General features: G+C 40.5%; 1 protein-coding gene across 5 annotated transcripts in view; it reads left to right on the top strand.

Annotated features, from left to right (window-relative positions):
- Window positions 1–23,188, top strand: part of RALGPS1 (Ral GEF with PH domain and SH3 binding motif 1) — a gene marked incomplete at both ends in the record, with an annotated part of 108,004 nt that overhangs the window by 63,424 nt on the left and 21,392 nt on the right. For all 5 annotated transcript variants that reach the window (XM_082008919.1, XM_082008915.1, XM_082008916.1 and 2 more), the window contains 3 exons: window positions 8,111–8,248; window positions 9,966–10,059; window positions 21,605–21,672. In XM_082008919.1, coding sequence (XP_081865045.1) covers window positions 8,111–8,248; window positions 9,966–10,059; window positions 21,605–21,672 — 300 coding nt within the window. The remainder of the gene's footprint in view (window positions 1–8,110; window positions 8,249–9,965; window positions 10,060–21,604; window positions 21,673–23,188) is intronic.

The raw sequence follows: 23,188 nt of genomic DNA on the forward strand, positions 1-23,188 counted from the left end.
GGGATATGGAAGTAAAGCAGATATAAGCAGGGCTTACGTGTACCCATAACTTTCAAAGGACAAAGGAAAAGCTGGTGTTGCTGATCTTGACAAACCTGTAGGAAATTGTCTTCTAAACAGATGAAGATTTTTTTCCTTTTTTTTTCATTTTTTTCTTTTTTTCACTTTTTTTTCCCTCTGCTTTTGTATACACTTTGTTAATCCAAGCATTCTTATAAACAGCAAAGACCAGTCAGATCCAAACCAAGAAACCAGAAAGGAGAGTCAGAGAATGGAATGAGCATACAGGAGAGGCTTGTGCTGTGTTCAGGCCACACTGGGGAAAACCTTGTGCCCAAAGGAGAGATGGTTTCTTCTAGGTTATTTTTTTAACAGTCAAGCTCAGATCATTCAGTGGGTTACTTACGGCGTGGATGTATATGCGGTTCACTCACTGACTTGGCAGAGACTGCTAGTCTTCCTGCAAAGCTGAGGAAATATGGGGATGTGGGAACTAGGCAGCATGTAAGGTATAATAAGTGGAAAGAATAATGATGTAGGATTTTTAACATAAAGGTGGCAGCAAGCACCAGCAACCACTAGAAAGAACTCTTGTTATAGTTATCAGTAGGCAATCTATTGGGGAATTTACTGTAATCTCTTAGATTTAAAATGTTGTCTACAACAATGTATAAATGTACAAAACTAACCATGCTGTCCTTTTCAGCTAATATTCTTAAGTTAAATTCTGATTTTCCAGGCGTGTGCACAGAGACAAAAGTATACTACCACAGGTAAGTTAACAGAGCTGTACTCAAAGCATACAGAGAAAGCAAACTCAATCACTCCCTCTTTCTTTAAATGTCACTCACCTTTTGGCTTGGGATATTATTGTAGTTGAGAGAAGTAGAAGCATATCAGCATACTTAATCCATAGGTCCAGAACCCCAAACTACTAATAGAGATTACAAAATTGGAGGGTATTTTTGTTAGAAAATAGAACAAATAAAACAGTTATTGAAAACATACATAACTTTTAATTATACACAGTTATGTCTTTCTAGAGATAGAAACATGTAGAGATGGAAATGAAGACAATTCAGAATAGTTTTTAGAAGATACGTTTTGGGAGAATAGCAACTAGAATTGGAGGGGGGAGGGGCTAAAACCGGGCTCACTAGAGTTGAACCTAGGGGTAGGTTCAACATGCCAGAGTTGAAATCTATAGCCCGGCTCAGGTGCATCTACACCAATGCACGCAGCATGGGCACCAAACAGGAGGAGCTGGAAGCCATTGTGCAGCGCGACAGCTATGACGTAGTTGCCATCACAGAAACATGGTGGGATGCTTCTCATGACTGGAGTGCTGCAATGGATGGCTATAAGCTCTTCCGAAGGGATAGAATGGGAAGGAGAGGCGGTGGGGTGGCTCTGTATGTTAGGGAGTGTTTTGATTGCATAGAAATCGAAGATTGTGAAGACCAAGTAGAGTGCTTGTGGGTAAGGATGAGGGGGAAGGCCAATGAGGCAGACATCCTGCTGGGAGTCTGTTACAGGCCACCCAACCAGGATGAAGAGACGGATGAGACATTCTATAAGCGACTGGCGGAGGTCTCGCATTCGCTGGCCCTTGTTCTTGTGGGGGACTTCAACCTACCGGACATCTGCTGGAAGTATAACACGGCAGAGAGGAAACAGTCTAGGAGGTTCCTGGAGTGTGTGGAGGATAACTTCCTGATGCAGCTGGTGAGTGAGCCCACCAGGGGAGGTGCCTTGCTGGACCTGCTGTTTACAAACAGAGAAGGACTGGTGAGAGATGTGGTGGTCGGAGGCCATCTTGGGCTTAGCGACCATGACATGATAGAATTCTCAGTTGTGAGTGAAGTAAGGAGACGACTCAGCAAAACTGCTATCATGGACTTCCGGAGGGCAGACTTTGGCCTGTTCAGGTCACTGGTTGAGAGAGTCCCTTGGGAGACAGTCCTGAAGGACAAAGGGGTCCAGGAAGGCTGGACAGTCTTCAAGAAGGAAATCTTAAAGGTGCAGGAGCAGGCGGTCCCCATGTGCTGTAAGAAGAGCTGGCGGGGAAGGCGACCGGCCTGGCTGAACAGGGAGATTTTGCTGGGACTCAGGGAAAAGAGGAGAGTTTATCACCTCTGGAAGAAGGGGAAGGCAACTCATGAAGAGTACAAAGATCTCGTTAGGTCAAGCAGGGACAAAATTAGAAAGGCAAAAGCCCAGCTAGAGCTCAGTCTGGCCACAGTCGTAAAGGATAATAAAAAATGTTTTTACAAATATATTAACAACAAAAAGAGAGGCAAGGAGAATCTCCATCCCCTACTGGATATGGCGGGGAACATTGTCTCCAAGGACGAGGACAAGGCTGAGGTACTTAATGCCTTCTTCGCCTCAGTCTTTAATAGCCAGTCCAGGTATCCACAGGATATTCAGCCCCCTGAGCTGGAAGACGGGGATGGAGAGCACAATGTACTCCTCATAATCCAGGAGGAAGCAGTCAAGGACATGCTAAGCCACCTGGACACCCACAAGTCTATGGGGCCTGATGGGATCCACCCGAGAGTACTGAGAGAGCTGGCGGAGGAGCTTGCCAAGCCACTCTCCATCGTTTATCAGCAGTCCTGGTTAACAGGGGAGGTCCCAGAAGACTGGAGGCTTGCCAATGTGACACCCGTCTACAAGAAAGGCCGGAAGGAGGATCGTGGGAACTACAGGCCTGTCAGCCTGACCTCTGTTCCAGGGAAGATTATGGAGCGGTTGGTTTTGAGAGTGCTCACAGGGCATCTGCAGGACAGCCAAAGGATCAGGCCCAGCCAGCATGGGTTCATGAAAGGCAGGTCCTGCTTGACCAACCTGATCTCCTTCTATGACCAGGTGACCCGCCTAGTGGATGAGGGAAAGGCTGTGGACGTTGTCTACCTGGACTTTAGTAAAGCCTTTGACAGCGTCTCCCACAGCATTCTCCTGGAGAAACTGGCGGCTCGAGGCTTAGACGGGTTTACTCTTCGCTGGGTGAGGAACTGGCTGGATGGCCGAGCCCAGAGAGTTGTGGTGAATGGCGTTAAATCCGGCTGGCGGCCGGTCACAAGCGGTGTTCCCCAGGGCTCGGTTCTGGGACCAGTCTTGTTCAATATCTTTATAGATGATCTGGATGAGGGAATTGAGTGCTCCCTCAGTAAGTTTGCAGATGACACCAAGCTGAGTGGGAGTGTTGATCTGCTGGAGGGTAGGAGGGCTCTGCAGAGGGATCTGGACAGGCTGGATCGATGGGCAGAGGCCAACTGTATGAGGTTTAATAAGGCCAAGTGCAGGGTCCTGCACTTTGGCCACAACAACCCCATGCAATGCTACAGGCTTGGGGAGGAGTGGCTGGAGAGCAGCCCGGCGGAAGGGGACCTGGGGGTGCTGGTTGACAGCCGGCTGAATATGAGCCGGCAGTGTGCCCAGGTGGCCAAGAAGGCCAACAGCGTCCTGGCCTGTATCAGGAATAGTGTGGCCAGCAGGAGTAGGGAAGTGATTGTGCCCCTGTACTCGGCACTGGTGAGGCCGCACCTTGAATACTGTGTTCAGTTTTGGGGCCCTCACTACAAGAAGGATGTTGAGGTGCTGGAGCTCATCCAGAGAAGGGCAACGAAGCTGGTGAGGGGTCTGGAGCACATGTCTTATGAGGAGCGGCTGAGGGAACTGGGGTTGTTTAGTCTGGAGAAGAGGAGGCTGAGGGGAGACCTTATCGCTCTCTACAACTACCTGAAAGGGGGTTGTGGCGATGAGGGTGTTGGTCTCTTCTCCCAAGTAACTAGTGATAGGACAAGAGGAAATGGCCTCAAGTTGCGCCAGGGGAGGTTTAGATTGGATATTAGGAAAAATTTCTTCACTGAGAGGGTGGTCAGGCATTGGAACAGGCTGCCCAGGGAGGTGGTGGAGTCGCCATCCCTGGAAGTGTTCAAAAAACGTGTGGATGTGGCACTTCAGGACATGGTTTAGGGGACATGGTGGTTCTGGATTAATGGTTGGACTTGATGATCTTAAAGGTCCTTTCCAACCTAGTGATTCTGTGATTCTGTGATTCTGTGAATAAATACCTCAGGTTGCTCTTAAACTGAAAGCGTTAAGATAGCTTGAGTCATGAACCTCTCCTTTATGAACTACACACATATCTATGAGATACATTACTTCAAGAGAGAGCATTTTTAATATGTGAAGAAAATTTTTAAAGGACTGGTCTGGGCCATTGGAGGAAGTTAAAATAGACTGTAAAACTTGACCTGATTTCTAAGCATCTTTTGTTTTGTTTTGTTTTCACTCCACTGTGACTGGAAATCCCAGTTGATTTATATGTTCTGTAGTTAATCCAACTCTATTCCACTCATTTACAAGGACTAAGCATCCTTTTTTGTTCTGATAGGGTCATCAAATTACCTTTGGCCACTTGGAGCACTCTTATTAATCGTGTGAGTGGGCCTGACAGGGATATAGTTCATTCTTAGTCCAAATTCAGAGATTGGTAGGGGCTTGAGAGAGAGTTTAGTCATGACCTTATGGTTTCCTAGCAAAGCACTAACAGTTCTTAGTGAACTCAGTTTGTTCTTGCTTATCACTGCCTGTTTGTTTCTTCATTTTCAATGGCAGTTCATATAACTTATTCACACATTCCTCCCTAAGCAGTGGAAGAATTTTGCAGAATGTGTGAATGAAGACTAAAAACTAAAAAATTAGGTAGGCACTTGCAGCCTGGCTAATGCTGGACATAATCCCCTGTGACCCAATGAGCCACTTATTTCTCAAGGTGGCAGAGATCTGAAGAAGGAGATATGTAGCAAGCACAGCATTAGTGAGAAGTCTTGCAAGGGATTTCCATAAAGTATTCCTAAGTCTCAGAGCAGAAACATTAATGGAGATGTGCAAAATTCCATGGGAATGGAATCTGAGCTATAAAACAATGTAATAGTGAAGTATGGGCTGTATTCAACATATGAATGAGATTTTGCTCATGCAGTTACTCAGTACTTAGTAGAATCCTACAAAATTGCCAGGTCTGTCTCTTTTTTCATAAACTATAAAGAAGAAAACCCTAGTAAGCCACATGGCTTTTCCTCAATGTGCTAGACTATTGCTGGTGGTCTGTAACTTATAGCTCTACGTAATATTAATGAGGCATTACTAGAAAACCCATAAGAACATTTTAATTTCAGGAAAGAATTTCTGTTTTCCCAGAAGGAAATCTTATTTCCAAGGTTTTGGTTTTTTGGGGTTTTTTTTGTCAGAGTAAATTTGAGGCAGTTGCTACCAGGAGATTACATGGAAATTATTTGTTTTCACTGCGTAAACTTAATACACTTCCAAAGATTTGATTATTATCAGTATTTAGTGCAAGCATACTGAAATTCTTCCTGGAGTGTGTTGCTTATGTGTGCTCCATGCATTTCATTGTAGTGGCTTTCTTTCCCTTTTAAAAAATTGTGCTTCACTAGCATAGTTGCATTTCCTGTTGTTTTAATAGCTGGAATTTATTGAAAAAAATTAATGTTCTAAAGCTAGAACAGTGAAAGTGAGCCAGATAGCTATTTTCTTGACACTAAGAGTGCTCTTTCAAGGCAGGACAAGAAAATGTGGCATGGAGGGGGAGTCATTAATTATAAACATGCTCAAAAAAAACCAGTATGAAAAATCTAATGTGCAGCATAAAAATTACCATATTTCCACAAGTTATTTTCCTGCTGAAAAGAATGTTCCTTTCTTTGCAACAAAGAAGCACTAACTTCCCTGCACAGCTTGTAGAATAGTTTAGGAATATATTAAATGAAAGTCTGCCTTATAGCTGACCCTAAACGTTTGAGCAATCCTTTAAAGAGAAATCAGACTGAGATAATGTTTTTGACGTACTGTAGCAATGGCTGCAGTGATCCCTGAACAGAGCACATACAGTGATTTCTGTTCAGTCTATGTGAATACAGTGTTCACAGCAGACTCAGTACATTTTGTACAGCATTTTCTCCCTGCATTCATAAAGGGTTTCCCTTCCAGGTCCACTGAGGTCAGTAAGAGTTTTGTGAATGACATCTGAGACCGGAAGATTATGCTCTCTGTCTTTTTAACTAAATTACAGAACTAAAAACTAGCAGCCCTTAACCAGGCAAAGACCTGTGTGATACTTGTTTTTTCTACTGCATATCATCTTACAGAGAATTTTCTGAATACTGACTTATGAAAAATATTTAATCTGTATATCATGCGTGCTTTCAAAAGATTCTGCATTTACGTAACCCTCCTTGTGAAGCTTTGGAAGTAAGAATATCTCTTTCAAGGAAAGAATTTGGGATTTATATATTAGGATCTTCATGCTGGCTCCAACAGAGGTGGAAGAGCAAATAACACGGGATTATCAAGTCTTTTAGACCTCTTGGCAATCGGGTACTGGGAATATGAGTCCCAAGACTTGGACAATCTAGAATAACTTGCAGTCTGAGCAAAATAGGCTCACACAAACATTTTTTCTCTAATGGTTATTTTATTTTGGGCTGCTTGCCAACTTAAGAGTAACTAAAACCATCTTTTGTGTGTATCTTCTGAACTAGTGTAACAGCTATAAAATTGCAATGCTTTTGTAGTCATCACTTAAATAAATGGTAAAAAGATATTCCTGCAAAGCTATGGTTGTTTTTGGAAAGGATAAAATGTGCCAGGTTCCATCCTCCCTGTAGAGCTTCACAGGCAGATTCTGTCTGAGACCGTCCTGCACATGTCTATGAGATGGACTGAAATGCTGTGCTGTTGTTACAGATTACAACACAGTTTTCCTACAGAACTGAAATTTTATCATGCGTTGCTGAGGAAGTTCTCAGCTGAGTTTGATGGAATGGATCTCATTGGGTGGAATAGAAAACAACAGTGAGCAATCAGGAGGTTACCAATGCCTTGAGACCAAAGTCATTTACTTATGCCAGAGAATTTTGATAGTGGGTTGCCTGTGTTCATCTTTTAACAGATTTGCTGAAAAGCCAGAAATGTTAGTGTGTGTCAAGTTCTCAGGCCGACTTACTTTTTTCTTCTTGAAAAGGTTTTGTGAAACTGATTAAATCTTCTACTTTATGTTGTTTTTTAGAAGATGCAATTTTTCTCTTTTTACTTAGTTTTTTAAACTGGTAATTTTAATGCTGTAGAAGAACCTGTGTCAGGTTCTAGATTTCACCCATTAATCAGATGAGAAATTTTTGTTCTGTGCATCAGAGTGTGTTAGTGCATTTACTTTTGTGCAATAGAATTTCCCATTTCTTAGTCTCCTAATTTTATTTGGTAGCAAAATGAAGGACAGTTATCTAGCCCTGTGGGTCAAATTCATTATTTTTTCCTACACATTTTGTTGTCGGGGAGGGGAGGCTTATAAAGCAGACAGGCCATATTCTGCGCAGAGGTGCCCAGCAAAAGCACAAGAGGCAACAGTCAGAAGTTGTAACGTGGGAAATTACAACTAGATATTTAAAAAAAGAAAAAAATATTATTAGAATGGTTAAGGAGCACTGGATTAAGTTGATCAGACAGTCTCGATCCGTAAACTTTATTCTTGTTTAAGTCATCACATAATCAAAACCTAAATAGCAATAGAAACCTGCGTCTTCTAGCAAACACAGCCTGGAGCCTCAGCCAAAACATGCAGTAAAATCTTAATGCAGTAAAATCTTAATGTAGTAAATAGCGGCAGACCCAGAAGGCACTACAGTGCAGTGCTAAACTCTATTCATTGTGGCTAGAGGCTGTTGTGCTTGTTGTCAGCTCCATGCAGACTGCCTGGACCATCATCAGTGGTTTGTGGCAGCTGTCACTCTTTCTTTTTTTAGTGTCCTTGTTGTGGTCCTGCAAATTACTTTACAGTAGACTTTAGCCTATATAAGTATACATGAGCAAAATCTTTTCTGTCCTTTCTTTAAGAGGTGTCATAGAATGCAAGCGTGAATTATGGAATTTTTCAACACGCAAATCCCAAGCTCTCCTTTTTTTAATGGGCCCAGATCACAATAGGGGTAAATAGTTGCTGGCGGTCATATTCATTAAAAATTGTGCAACTATTTCTTTTTGAAACATTAAATCAATTGGTTGATTGATTTGTTTGTTTCAGGAATTTATCTCTTGGATTTAATCTACATTGATTCTGCATATCCCGCTTCAGGCAGCATTATGGAGAATGAACAAAGATCCAATCAAATGAACAATATTCTCCGAATAATAGCTGATCTGCAAGTCTCCTGTAACTATGGTTGGTAAACTTTGTTATACCTATTAAGCCTTAACTAAAATTTCTTTAGTGAAAACATTGTGAAAGCACATTTGGCCCTGTGTAAAGGCAACACAAGAGGCTAACATTGGTAGAGTTGAACACTAGTAACTTATGTAGCTTCCAGTTCTGTGCAGTTTCAATCTTACCAGTAAATTAGGCAAATAAATAAGTTAGGCAACTAATAAATTGTAAGAGCTATAACAGAAGTTGTGCAGAGTTTACTGCTGCATGTGGGCTACAAATGACATGCTCTCAAGTACAGCTATTGCATTTGTGTTATATTCTGTTTCCACCAGAGGCAGTCAGAAAGAATTATCTTACTATCTTTCCTTTCCTTTGCAGTAGATATGATGTCTTTGGAGCATGGAGTGTGTTAATTGCATTGTCATTTTATTGTTAGTATCCTGATGATATGTTTACAAAACGAAATACAAAACGAAATACAAATTTTAACAGTTGTTAAATTGTGTGTTAAGCTTTTCCACATACCTCACATGTTGATGAAGTGAGGAACTCGAGGGGACTACTTCTTTTTGTTAACAAGACTTTACTCTGAAATACTCGTTTCTGCAATTCTAGCCTGTTAGTGAAGCCCTGTGTTAAGAAATGTGCTGGTTTTGGGGTCTTAACAAATACTCAGTGTAGTGTTGGTGATCTAACATGACTTTTCATTGCATCAACATGAAACAAGCTGGAAAACCTTGAAAGCAGCTATACAATTCAATAGATTCAGAAAATTTAAATGCTAGAGTTTCAGAGAGTTTTGAATAGAAAAAAATTAAATGTTAGATTGTGAGAAAATGAGGTGAGAAATTACTTGTGTATGCTTAAGTATCCAGCCCTTGTCCTTTGTTGTCAACTTCAGTGTTATGAAGTATTTAAAGGTAGGGACTAGGCATAATAATGTATGATTCTGAATAGCTAGATTATTCAGCTATCATGTTCTTATTGTGAGTTTCATTTTGTCTTTGAATACTTTTAATGACAAAGAAACCTCGTTATTTCACGGGCCTTTTCCTTTTTACAGTTTTGGTGGCTTCCTGCAATGCTATGCATTAATTTTGAGTGCTTTTGTTAAAATCAGAATGAAAATTAAAATACGGCCTTGAAGAAACAATATTCTGGAACAATCGATGCCTTTAAAACAGTTGTTTTTATGAGAGCATAAAAGTTAAATTAGATACTAGAAGGCATGTTCCTGTCCATGTGCCATGTGTCAAAGGATTTTTCTGTCATTCTGAACTCAGTGTCTGTCTTTCTTGGTATTCAGCATTCCTCAGTCTTCAGTATTGAAGAATTTAAAGTCTCTTCACTTCATGTTCATATGAGAATCAGTAACAGCCACGGCTGCAGGCTTTAATTTCCCCCAGAAAGTGAGCACAAAATTCAAGCAGGGTTTGCAGCAAGTAACTCTTTCCTACTTGTGAGATAGCATGTAATAAAATCCACTGGCTTTCATGATCATGAAAGGCAACTGTGTTTTCTTTAAGAACTGATCATCACTTTTGCTCAATCAAATCTTCGACATCTTCTTAGAGACAAAATAATATTTCTACCTGATTTATTCTTTAGGAAGGTTCAGATTCTCTGTTTCAATTAAGATAACCAGAAAAAAACCCTGAAAGAATACTTAATTTTGGATTATGTGAATGTTCATCTTTTTTTTTTTTTTTTTGCTTGTTTGAATATTCCACAGATCATCTTACAACACTGCCCCATGTGCAAAAATATTTGAAGTCTGTCCGTTACATTGAAGAGCTTCAGAAATTTGTAGAAGATGACAATTTTAAGTAAGTACTGTTCTTTTCTTCAGGTTTTGGGGAATTTAATGGAAAGATCACTTGGCTGTTAGTTGGATTAAGAGTTGAACAAAAAATTGTTGACTGAAGATGTTTTTGGGTTTGTCTGGTGTTCTTAATATTTTAGTAATGGAGCTGATAATACCAGGATGCCTGAGTAAAATCCAGAATGATAGTCTTCCTTCATGACTCTTAACTAGATTTCCAAAATGAAATATCTTTTTAAAAGTTAAAAGCAGATGAAAATCTAGTCTTTATTCTATTACATGATGGTTGTATTCCGGGAATTTTGTTCAGGAACCCTAAAGCCATCTCCAAGATGTCCACCATTGACTCTATGCTATTGTAAATAATATATAAAAAACATCTTCCCATTTCAAACTATTATTTTTAATAAGCTGGTACTTAAGATACAAACTTGATGATTTTGGGGGTTTCAGCATGTTAAAGCAATGCTTACAAAAAGAGGTGGAGAAGAGCTCACCCACACAATGGTGTGAAATAGACACCATAGAGCACATTGGTCAATATGTGAATGTGCTTCAGTTAAAGGAGGTGATAATCCCTAGCCAATAATTCTGAAAGAACTAGCACATTAAATCATAGGTCTAGCAGCCAAGGTTTTAAATAACTTAACCAAGGTAGGTGCAATGCTATATAATTAACTATTGACAAATACAGTATCTCTGTTTACAGTGGTATATACTTGACTATTGACAAATATAGTAACTCTGTTTAGGTGAGCAGAATTAAAAGTATTCAAGGCAACCAGATGTTCAGTAATATGATGGTGGTATGAAAGATTTTATAGTATGTTCTGGAGAGCAAGGTTGCTGATGAACTACTTCAAAACCAGTCTTGTTGCCAGTTTTATTAAGTACTTCAGTTAAGAACTTTGTCTTGGCATTTTGGGTATATAGATCATATGCTAATAAAACAGTGTTGGAAGGGTTCATCGAAGTAGAAGATTGTTTAGATATCACAACGGAAGAATCAGGTGGCCTGATGACTAAAATGATAGTCACACAAAAATCAAAATATTATAGATTTATTCTAACAATAATTTGTGATCAGCCATATGATCAAATGTCTGTCAGAAGTGAGATACATCCATGAAGAGATAAATTCATCCCTACTCCCGATCAAATATAGTGTTTCTATAAAAAATTAAGTTGTTAATACTGCTTCGAAAGGAGCTGGTGAGACCTTATGTGGAGTACTGTGCGCAATTCTGGCCATCCATGCTTAGAGTGGGTTTAAAAAATTCTGGTGCAATTAGGTGAATAAAGTCTGTCTTGTAACACCAGACATAAAGAATTAGGTTTGGCTTTAGCCTAGAAGAGGAGAAGTTTAGGTAATAGAATCACTATGTATAAACACAATTGGGAGAAAATAGGGAGGGTAAAGAGCAATTTAAACTAAATTGTAATGGTAGTACAAGGAAAAAAGAATAAAAAAATTTAGAAGCTAAATGTTGAAATATGGTTCCTAACCATCAGAGTAATGGAATTCTGGCACGGCTTCTTAATTGGAGTAGAGAGACAAATAATTAAATAATTTTAAGTTGAAACTTGATCAACTTGAAAAGTTAATGAAATGAAGGCTACCAGTTAGCGTTTGTGAAAAGAAAAGAGCAAATCCAGTGAATCAGAAGACATGTGTGTAACCAGTGTGGGGTCATGTACATATGAGCATAAAGAATGACCTACCCTAACCATTCTACATTACTCTGCAATTATAGCTGATATTGCTGGCATACAGATGCAAAATCCTACTGAGACAGTTCAGGAAAAAAAGGTGTCACCATAACGGAGACAAAAACCCACATGTTTGAGCATAGCATGAGTCAAGTGATTTGTCTTTTCTCTTTGATTTTGAACATAACTACCAAAACTGTTCCACTTAGCTCTGGTTCAGGCCACTGTGCGCACAGTACTATTCCTCAGCCAAATCTGTCGATACAGATTCTTGTGATAAATGTGTGTGGAACTTTGCTTTTCCTGAGAGAATAATTCTAAAAGTAAAACCATTCAGACAAGGTATTCTTTTGGAACTTCTCCAAGTACTTCTCCAAGAACTTCTCCATCACAGAAACATGGTGGGATGCTTCTCATGACTGGAGTGCTGCAATGGATGGTTATAAGCTCTTCCAAAGGGATAGGCAGGGAAGGAGAGGTGGTGGGGTGGCTCTGTATGTTAGGGAGTGTTTTGATTGCATAGAAATCGAAGATTGTGAAGACCAAGTAGAGTGCTTGTGGGTAAGGATGAGGGGGAAGGCCAATGAGGCAGATATCCTGCTGAGAGTCTGTTACAGGCCACCCAACCAGGATGACGAGACAGATGAGACATTCCATAAGCGACTGGCGGAGGTCTCGCATTCGCTGGCCCTTGTTCTTGTGGGCAACTTCAACCTACCGGACATCTGCTGGAAGTATAACACGGCAGAGAGGAAACAGTCTAGGAGGTTCCTGGAGTGTGTCTTCCTGACACAGCTGGTGAGTGGGCCCACCAGGGGAGGTGCCTTACTGGACCTGCTGTTTACAAACAGAGAAGGACTGGTGAGAGATGTGGTGGTCGGAGGCCGTCTTGGGCTTAGCGACCACGACATGATAGAATTCTCAGTTGTGAGGGAAGTAAGGAGAGGGGTCAGCAAAACTGCTATCATGGACTTCCGGAGGGCAGACTTTGGCCTGTTCAGGTCGCTGATTGAGAGAGTCCCTTGGGAGACAGTCCTGAAGGACAAAGGGGTCCAGGAAGACCAGGTCCAAGTCTTCAAGAAGGAAATCTTAAAGGCGCAGGAGCAGGCGGTCCCCATGTGCCGTAAGAAGAGCTGGCGGGGAAGGCGACCAGCCTGGCTGAACAGGGAGATTTTGCTGGGACTCAGGGAAAAGAGGAGAGTTTATCACCTCTGGAAGAAGGGGCAGGCAACTCACGAAGAATACAAGGATCTTGTTAGGTCAAGCACAGGGACAAAATTAGAAAGGCAAAAGCCCAGCTAGAGCTCAGTCTGGCCACAGTCGTAAAGGATAATAAAAAATGTTTTTACAAATATATTAACAACAAAAAGAGAGGCAAGGAGAATCTCCATCCCCTACTGGATATGGCGGGGAACATTGTCTCCAAGGACGAGGACAAGGCTGAGGTACTTAATGCCTTCTTTGCCTCAGTCTTTAATAGCCAGTCCAGGTATCCACAGGGTATTCAGCCCCCTGAGCTGGAAGATGGGGATGGAGAGCACAATGTACTCCTCATAATCCAAGAGGAAGCAGTCAAGGACATACTAAACCACCTGGACACCCACAAGTCTATGGGGCTTGATGGGATCCACCCGAGAGTACTGAGAGCGCTGGCGGAGGAGCTTGCCAAGCCACTCTCCATCATTTATCAGCAGTCCTGGTTAACAGGGGAGGTCCCAGAAGACTGGAGGCTTGCCAATGTGATGCCCGTCTACAAGAAAGGCCAGAAGGAGGATCGTGGGAACTACAGGCCTGTCAGCCTGACCTCCATACGGGGGAAGATCATGGAGCGGTTCGTCTTGAGAGTGCTCACAGGGCATGTGCAGGACAACCAAGGGATCAGGCCCAGCCAGCATGGGTTCATGAAAGGCAGGTCCTGCTTGACCAACCTGATCTCCTTCTATGACCAGGTGACCCGCCTAGTGGATGAGGGAAAGACTGTGGACGTTGTCTACCTGGACTTTAGTAAAGCCTTTGACAGCGTCTCCCACAGCATTCTCCTGGAGAAACTGGCGGCTCGTGGCTTAGACGGGTTTACTCTTCGCTGGGTGAGGAACTGGCTGGATGGCCGAGCCCAGAGAGTTGTGGTGAACGGCGTTAAATCTGGCTGGCGGCCGGTCACAAGCGGTGTTCCCCAGGGCTCGGTTCTGGGGCCGGTCTTGTTCAATATCTTTATAGATGATCTGGATGAGGGAATTGAGTGCTCCCTCAGTAAGTTTGCAGATGACACCAAGCTGAGTGGGAGTGTTGATCTGCTGGAGGGTAGGAGGGCTCTGCAGAGGGATCTGGACAGGCTGGATCGATGGGCAGAGGCCAACTGTATGAGGTTTAATAAGGCCAAGTGCAGGGTCCTGCACTTTGGCCACAACAACCCCATGCAATGCTACAGGCTTGGGGAGGAGTGGCTGGAGAGCAGCCCGGCGGAAAGGGACCTGGGGGTGCTGGTTGACAGCCGGCTGAACATGAGCCAGCAGTGTGTCCAGGTGGCCAAGAAGGCCAACAGCATCCTGGCCTGTATCAGGAATAGTGTGGCCAGCAGGAGCAGGGAAGTGATCGTGCCCCTGTACTCGGCACTGGTGAGGCCGCACCTTGAATCCTGTGTTCAGTTTTGGGCCCCTCACTGCAAGAAGGATGTTGAGGTGCTGGAGCGTGTCCAGAGAAGGGCAACAAAGCTGGTGAGGGGTCTGGAGCACAAGTCTTATGAGGAGCAGCTGAGGGAACTGGGGTTGTTTAGTCTGGAGAAGAGGAGGCTGAGAGGAGACCTCATCGCTCTCTATAACTACCTGAAAGGGGGTTGTGGCGACGAGGGTGTTGGTCTCTTCTCCCAAGTAACTAGTGATAGGACAAGAGGAAATGGCCTCAAGTTGCACCAGGGGAGGTTTAGATTGGATATTAGGAAAAATTTCTTCACTGAGAGGGTGGTCAGGCATTGGAACAGGCTGCCCAGGGAGGTGGTGGAGTCGCCATCTCTGGAAGTGTTCAAAAAACGTGTGGATGTGGCGCTTCAGGACATGGTTTAGGGGACATGGTGGTGCTGGATTAATGGTTGGACTTGATGATCTTGAAGGTCCTTTCCAACCTAGTGATTCTGTGATTCTGTGTGATTCTGTGATTATCAGGACATACTTGAAATAGAAAGAAAACATCAAAAATGTGTCCCCTTGCTTAGGGTAAACTTCAGCAAAAGAAACTGAAATAGCATGGGGTAGTTCACTGCAAAAGATCATACTTGGCTGTGGTTTGATAGGTTTGGGCTTTTGTGTCTGGTTGATCACCGATACTAAGAATAGTGATGTTTGTGAAGGAAAATTATTTGGAAAAAAAGAATGTGTTTCTGTGATGTTTTTGTAGCAAAATTTGTTTGCTTCATGGAATTAGAATCCCTGCGAGAGTGCTCATGGCAGGATCATACAGAGTATGTGTATGTTCTTCCTTTTCTCAGTCTTATGTCATTGTATACATTTCACAAATAAAGGTGCGTTGTGCAGCAGATGCACATTGAACATTAGCATTGTGCATAGCCCTTTGAAAAGGTCAAGACTTGTGTTAAGGGTAGTCTTGTGATTTAAATCTCAGTGTTAAAATTTAACAAAAAATTATTTGCTAATTTTCCACATCCATGCTTCATTAAAGTTGCCAATATAGAGCAAAATTAAACTGAGTAGCAATTGGTAAAGGTGAAGAATGGTATAGGCCCCTGGATTGGATTCAAAAAACGGGTCATGTTGCTTCATTTGATTTTTAGATGGAGTTTCCTGATGATGCATCAACGTTAACATTATATATACACTAGCTTTCATGAACTGTATTATCTTAGGAAAAATAGATTAAGCAAGTGGTTTCTGTACGTATATGACACTGTAACATAACGTTTGGAAAAACTGCAAGTCATGAGTAATTCCAGTTTAAATTTGAAAATCATTTTAACTTCAGCAGCAGCCTTGCTGATAATGCTGGAAGGTATTCGATGTATCTTAAAAGATCATTTAGTACTTTTTCTTTTGATTTAGTTATTTGTGAGAATATTTCAATCAAATTTAGCAGTTTTCTCTCTAGGCTTCATTATAGCAAGGAAGAACTGCGCGGAAGTCACAAGAGGTATTGCCAAGAGGGAAAGATTTGATTCTTAGCATAGTAAAGTTGCTGCAGTTTGTATATATTGGAGAACTTTGACCTTTTTCTACCATGTTTGTTTCATCAGAATAAAGCTTTAAATTAAAGTCTGTATTCATCAGAACTCATCTCAGCTACCCTTAAAGAGAACTCTCGTTCCTCTTCCATCTTTGTATGTGATAAGAAGTTTTTGGATTTTGTTTTGAATATTTCATTTCACATTTTCCTCTCAGTTTTCCCTAGTGGATCTTTAGTTTCATTGCATTATCTGGTCCCGTGCCAGAAGAAACTGTAAGCCTTAAAAAGGCAAAGAGTGCTAAGTTTTTACAGTGAGAAAGAATCTCTGCTCTCCTTCTCTTTCCAGTGACTGCTCTTTTTGAGCCAGGGAGAGCATTAGTGTATTTTGAAGAGACATATGCTTGACCTTTGGCAGGAAGAACAGAACAATCTCAGTACCAGGCTGTCAGGGAGAGAAGCTTAGATAGTTGCCCTAAAATGTATTGGCAGGATCCCAACACACGTTTCGCCAAATGAGAACCTCAATTACACTGAAAAGGAAAATTTGGCAGCCACTTTACATAAACAAAGCTTTTCTCTACCATTTTTTGTGCCAGTCCAATTGCTTACTTTAGATTTGTGCTTGTCAGCAAGTAGGAACACTCCAGAAAACCCCTGACAATGATGTCATATCCTAAAAATAATAGATCTTTTTGCTCAGCCCATATGCTTTTCTCTGCAGAAGCTGAGAAATTACAACATATGCTAGTTAGAAGACTAAGGGGGCAAAAATAGGACCTAAAGCATCAGGATTCCCTCCTGTTAAACCCAAAATGTATTGCTAATCATTGTTATCTCAGGGCATCACTGGCAGCCAGTGGGCTTCAGAGATACCATGATGCAGTTGCTGCAGGATCTTCTTCCTCCGCCAGGAGTGCAAGACGAGTGCTTGTCCCCAGGTACGCGGTTTTCCCTGAGCTAGACAGTGCTATCCAAACATTGCGGTACTGTGCTGCATCCTTTCCTAACCTGCCATGCCTTGCAGCAGTTCCAAAACTAGTTTTTTTGCTGACCTTTTTGTATCATTAGGTCAGGCCTGGTATTCTCCACAGTTGTTCTTTGAGTAAAGCTGGTTTGAAGACTATTATTTGTGTGACAATGTTATCTGGACAGAGCAATCAGGTTTGGAATCCTATTCTGTAGGCTGCTATCTATACATATAGTTCAGTTCTTTAGAGCATATTAGGCAAGACACTGATATTCCAATATACTGATAAGATGATTTACAGAAAGATCAGTTCAAATTTAGATTCAGATAGACAAGATGTTATGGGAAAGCATCCGAGAGAAATCAATACGCAATTAAAACGTTATACTGACTCCTAATAATGATGGTGCTATAAAAGTGGCAGCTGCACCATTCTGTTCTCAGTCTTACGCTAGCAGGAATTGTATGGCAGATGCTTAAAAAATATTAGTACTTGTAACAGTGAACCTTGGCCACAGTCCGTCTTAAATGGGCCTCCCAGGCAGCTATACTCCCCGGACCTTTTCCACCAAGAATTGTTGTCAAAGGCAGAGGTAGGGGGAACCTTCACTGTTAGTCTGAGATTTCTATTGATCCAGTGGCCATGTGGATCAATAGCTATAGTTGTGACTTGGCTGCCTCTTCCACAGGACATTCTCAGGGACAGTGAAGCTTCCAGAAACTGTTGGACCTACTGTTTAAGTGCTACGCAGGCAGCCCAAAATGTTCCAGATATGTCAGACCCATTTTGCCTCATACACAAATACTGGTCAGAAATGCCCTGAGTGACAGCTTTGAGGACTGCACTGCCTTATTGCAACTTAGATCTTCCTTGTCTCAAGAAAGATGAGTAAGTTTTGTTCAGCCTCCTCAAGGAGCAGCTAAATTTCTTTTTCATGTAAGGCTATTCTCTGTCTTCACTCTCGTGCTTAATATTAGGAAAACTCAGTAAAGTAGCTTTTCTGTCCTATCAGTAGTTTCATCCTGTACTGGAGAGCATACTCCTATGAAACAAAACTATGTTCAAGACTGGCTACCTATTTTATTTTCTGCATTATGTAATGTTCCTCTTTTCTTGCTTGTCAGGAAGGTTACTCTTAAATGAGCTATATGGCAGCACTCAGTAGCAGAGTGTTATTTAAGACTAGGTTGGGATAGAGGTCTGACTTACTTTACAGAGCATGCCAGTCTAACACGTGAGTATCAGCCTTTTAAAAAAAAAAAAGAAATTGTTTACATCATCTTTTTGCTATCCAAGAACAAAGCCTTCACATACTGTCCCTATGCCTTGTTCTTTAAAAGCTTTGTCTTAATTCCCAAAGGTAAATTGGTGGCTTGTTAATTCAGTAATGTGATGGGGTTTTTTTCCCCTCTCTAGAGGTTTTACTTCTAGTTTTCAATTTGCCATAGTTTGTTAATACCAACTCCTTGAGTTTGGAATTTCAGTTTCTAGTGGGCAGTTTCTGAGGTTGATATCTAGGATTTATCCTGCCATGTCTCTTAGCTGAACTATTGCTGTATAATTTTGGAATGTTGAAATTTCATACGTCAGCACTTAGACCTTGCACTAAGACTAGGCTTCCTCGCCCTGGTAAAGCAAAGATTTTGTTTTTGAGAAGAATTCCTGAGGAAAAAAAACTCCTAACAGTGCTGTGATATTGGATGAATATAGTGACTTAGAAGATGAATTTCTGATCATATACAGATGCGAACACAAAAAAGAGCATGTCTTTATGAGTTATGAGTGGTTTATTAGGCATGGTGGAACAAAGGTAGTTTTTTACTTCTAGTAATAGTAGTGAATATCATTGGGGACAGCGAGCTGTGAGAATATGATTTGGTATGTGATGGATATGAATGATGAATGTTGGTTCTAAGCACATCAGGTGTCAAAGTCTGCACAGACCTATTGATAGTATCACATTAAGCATCTGAGGGACCAGAGATTCTGGTACTCAGTGAGTACGATTTGGGAGACATTGCTCGTGCTACTGGCATAAGTATATGCACACGTAGCAAGGTGAGAGCAGATGAGCATGTGTGTGCACGCATGTAACCTGTGCTTCTCAGTGGAAAATGCAGTGTCAGAGGAATTGTAAAAATGAATTTGGGTCGTGACAAACAAGCCAAGACTGGTTGAAACTGTACTGACTGTCCGTATCTCCTCTTTGAAAGAAAAATGTTTTTTATTGTTTCCAGCCTTCTGGGGGAGAGAGGGAAGAGGAGAAAAGGTGGTCCAGGAATGACATCTCATTGTTAGAATATATTCTCTTTTCTCACAATTTATTTTAAATATGTTGTTAAACATGTCAGTATGAGTATTTTATGTTTACCAAAACTCAAATTTAGACTCATATTTATTGGTTGTTCTTTTAATACATCCTGTATTTTCCTAAGTTGAGTAGTTAAATTTCATTTTTGTTATTTTGAAAACATTGCAGAATTCTGGCATTGTTGAAGTAAATGACCAAACTGTCAGAGACTTGGGAAGGGCTAAGATTTCAAAGTGTACTTTAACATAACCAAACAGATAAACAACATTATCTAACTTCACATTTTCTAGAGAGATGACTGCTGGAGAGTGATGTAATCTCATTTTATAGCACTGAAGAGTCACTTGTTGCTTTGTCAGTGAACTTCTAAGTGCAGCACATGCCACGGGTGCTTTCTAGATTGTATAATGATACCATGCCTCATTCTAAAACCTTGTTAAAAGCATAAAATTGTTAGGTTTTGCGTTCTGCTGTTATTGCCCCTTTTTCTTCTTTACAAGAATATTTTTAAACAGAAAGAGAGAAATACTATAGTACAAGTAGTTGCATGGAAGGTGGTCTTACTTGCTTTTGTCAGATGTTCTGGTCACTAAAGATGGTGTAAGAATGCTCTTGCCTTAAATCTGATAGCAGGTCATGGCACTTCCGCTTATGTACGTATTCATGCTGTTTTTCAAACATGCGAGAGTTGTGCTGGGTCCTGGAGCTTGATACATAGTGAGCTAATTAAGTTGATGGAAAACATAAAGTTGGACAAGTGGTTTGTGGCCTTCTCAGATATGTGAGGTAGTCCTCTCACAATTGCTCTGAAAAACACCTGATTCTGTAAATTATTATCTGAAATGATAGACTGGACCTGCTTAATGTGCACAATTCAGTTCAGCATGCTTAAAAGTCTAGTCTGTAATCCTTACTTACAGATGTAAACTCCTTTTACTCTAACAAAGCAAGAAATTTTCAGGAAGAATGTGTTACAAATCACATAATTGTAAAATGGAGAAGCTATTTGCTTACATGGACTGAATTGCAGTCATATCTTTTTGCAGTGGGCTTACTAGACAAATGTTTCCAGAGTGACCACATAAACTGTGTCTGTTGCCACAGGGGACGAATAAAACTCAATAATTTATTTGATAACAGGATAAGGAAAGAACATCAGAAATTAGTTCCTTAAAGCTGGCAGAAACGAAAACATGCAGTTATCACATGTGGGGAAGGATAGGTAACAGCTCCCTTGTATAGACAGAAATAGAACAGCAGTTGTGGAAAATTGATGGGTTAGCAAGAGAAGGGTTGTCTGCTTCTCTCTGGAGAACAATTGTGTGAAACAGGTTGAAATGAGTGTTCTGTTTTGCATAAGGACTTTGGTTTGTCAAGTATGAGCTAACCCACTATAATGAACTTAATACCCAAATTTCTAAGTATCTGTAAATAGCACAGTTCTGCAGGAGATTCTTAAAACCAAGATTTTTTTTTTTTTTAAAAGCTTTCTGTGCAAAAATCAAGCTCACAGCATGGGAGCAATCAACCTCTAATATAGTGAGGAACAGGTCAGATGATGATCAAAATGAACAAAGGAGTAACTACTGTGCAAGGGATGCAACAGGAACATTTCTGCAGGCATGGAAGATAAATTCACACAGTAGGGCCCTATTTACAGGGAAAGACTTCATTAAGGTTTTTTTGCCATTTTGTCATACTGAAAGGAATTCCCATATGATTAACATTTGAATTGTGCACTGAGTTATTTTATTGTAACTTTCTCATTGTTGGCTTCTAGGAGAGGCACATTGCCACTTCCTGGTCATGGAAGTCACATTGACAGAAAGAAGAGATAATCTGGAAAGGAATGATTCATTACCTACTAGAAATATGTTACTTTGGCTAGTTAAAAGAATCTAGTACTATCAGAAGAATAGAAGTTCTAAAACATGAAAAGGGACCATAGGTTTGTTGACGAACTTCACACTAAAACGTAGTTGACAATGCTTGAATACTGTGGAGAATGGACTGGAAGGTGTTCCCCATAAAACTCTGTATATATGAAAGACAAGGTAGTAAGGAAAGTGATAGTGAAGCCATACGTGATATTTTGAAATGCTGTCATAAATTTACTAACTTTTTGAGGGTTTTTAATGTTTTTACACTGATGGGGAATATAAAATACCAATTTCCATATCTGTTTTCATAGACTTACCTCAGTTTCTTTCTTGGATTAACAGGTAGTGACTTTAAAAAAATTGTTTTGTTACGTAACAAAATAAGTAACTACACTTCCAACAAAGTAGAATTCCTGCTTATCACTGCCAAAACAATTAATTTCTTCAGTTTCTTTCAACTTTTATTGAGAAATTTTTTTTGTTAATTTCTCTAAAAACTTGTTTTTCCAGATTATCATTAAGAATTGAGCCAGGTAACAGCTCTCCTCGACTGGTTTCCTCCAAAGAAGATCTTGCAGGTATAAAACTTCATTTGAAAATTTGAGTAAGGAAATAATTTTAATTACAGAAATTCTCCACTGAAGAATATGGGAAAACCCATTTTATATCAGAGGGTTTTTGGAGGACGTAATCAGTTTCAAGTATGGGCTTTTGTTGCAGTTACAGAATTATCTTGTAAGGGCTGTCAGAGAATTGATCCTTTTCCATGCATATGCCCAGCTTTAGCACATCCTTGGTCCAGAACATCACTCCTCTGGTAGTTGTAAAAGATCTGATTTTTACTGCAAATTTCTACATAGCCAGCTTGTACTTAGGTTAGCACTGTTCTTTGTCTTAAATAATTTTCTTCCTTTATGATATTCACCATCAGAAGTTCTTAACAGTAACAAATTCTATCCCACATATCAAGATTGATTTCACACATACCAGCATTCATTTTACTAGGCGAAACAAATCCATTGATCTTATATGAAAGAAAACAATGTGATTTCGGAAATAAGACTTAATTTGCAGAGGTTGTAGAGAAGGGATGTACAGTTATTTGCCTTTCTGGAGAACAGCTTTACCTGGATGGCAAAGAGGAGCATTTTTAAGATGATTTATTAGTAGCTTTCATATTTTTAATAAGTAGCGTAAAACCTATTGGGTTGAGATGAAAAACCTATCTACAGTACAGTACATCTAAAGTTAATCTCTGGAATTCACCAGTGCAGATTTCCAAGGTTGTCAGTATTGATACCAAGTCTTTCACTAACCTCGTTACCATATCGGAGTCTACTGAGGGACCATGATTCCCTCAGTAAAATACAGTAGTATTGCTGTGAGCTCCTTTGTCCAGAAGTCAGACCTGGTAATTCGGAGGTATTATTAGTAGCATGAGTCATCCATAAAGATTGCTGATGTGTGTATAAATAATTACAATTCAAGGGATAACACAGGGTGTTTGCTAGCCTTGGAACAGAAATTAGATTGTGTGATTTTTTTACAAATGCTTGCATTTTCATCATTATTTAAAAAGTGAAGAAGGAGGAGCACTCTTTCAGTACAAATGAATCAATGCAGTGAATAACATAGGAAATTCTCCTTTCAGGTTTCTTTGTGAACTAAGACATAAATTTGAGACAATTTCATTTTGTGAAGTGGGAGGACAAAAGTTCTGTAATAGCTTTTAGCAACACTTAGAAAACTAGCGTACCATCCATAAGTTGACCAAAACAAATCTGCTATACCAACACAGTTTATTTCTATGAACAGACTAAACCAACATCACACTACGTGAAATGTACTTACTACTATAGGAGCCATCATCTCAAAAGCTGTTCTGTGTTAATCTCTTAAATCTGAATGGCCAGTTTTCTGTCTCATTATGTTAAACCATGTATGAATGTAAAAATCCAAGGGGTCCAGACCACATCTGACAAGCAATTTCATTTGGCATTCAAAATGTCTTTTATTCTCACCAAATGAGAGAGAGACAAAGTGAATGAAAGAGAGAAAGAAAAAGGAAAAAGATGCTAAATATGAAAGGAAAAA

This window comes from Phaethon aethereus (assembly GCF_964289735.1).
Source record: "Phaethon aethereus genome assembly, chromosome: 20".
Lineage (NCBI taxonomy): Eukaryota > Metazoa > Chordata > Aves > Phaethontiformes > Phaethontidae > Phaethon > Phaethon aethereus.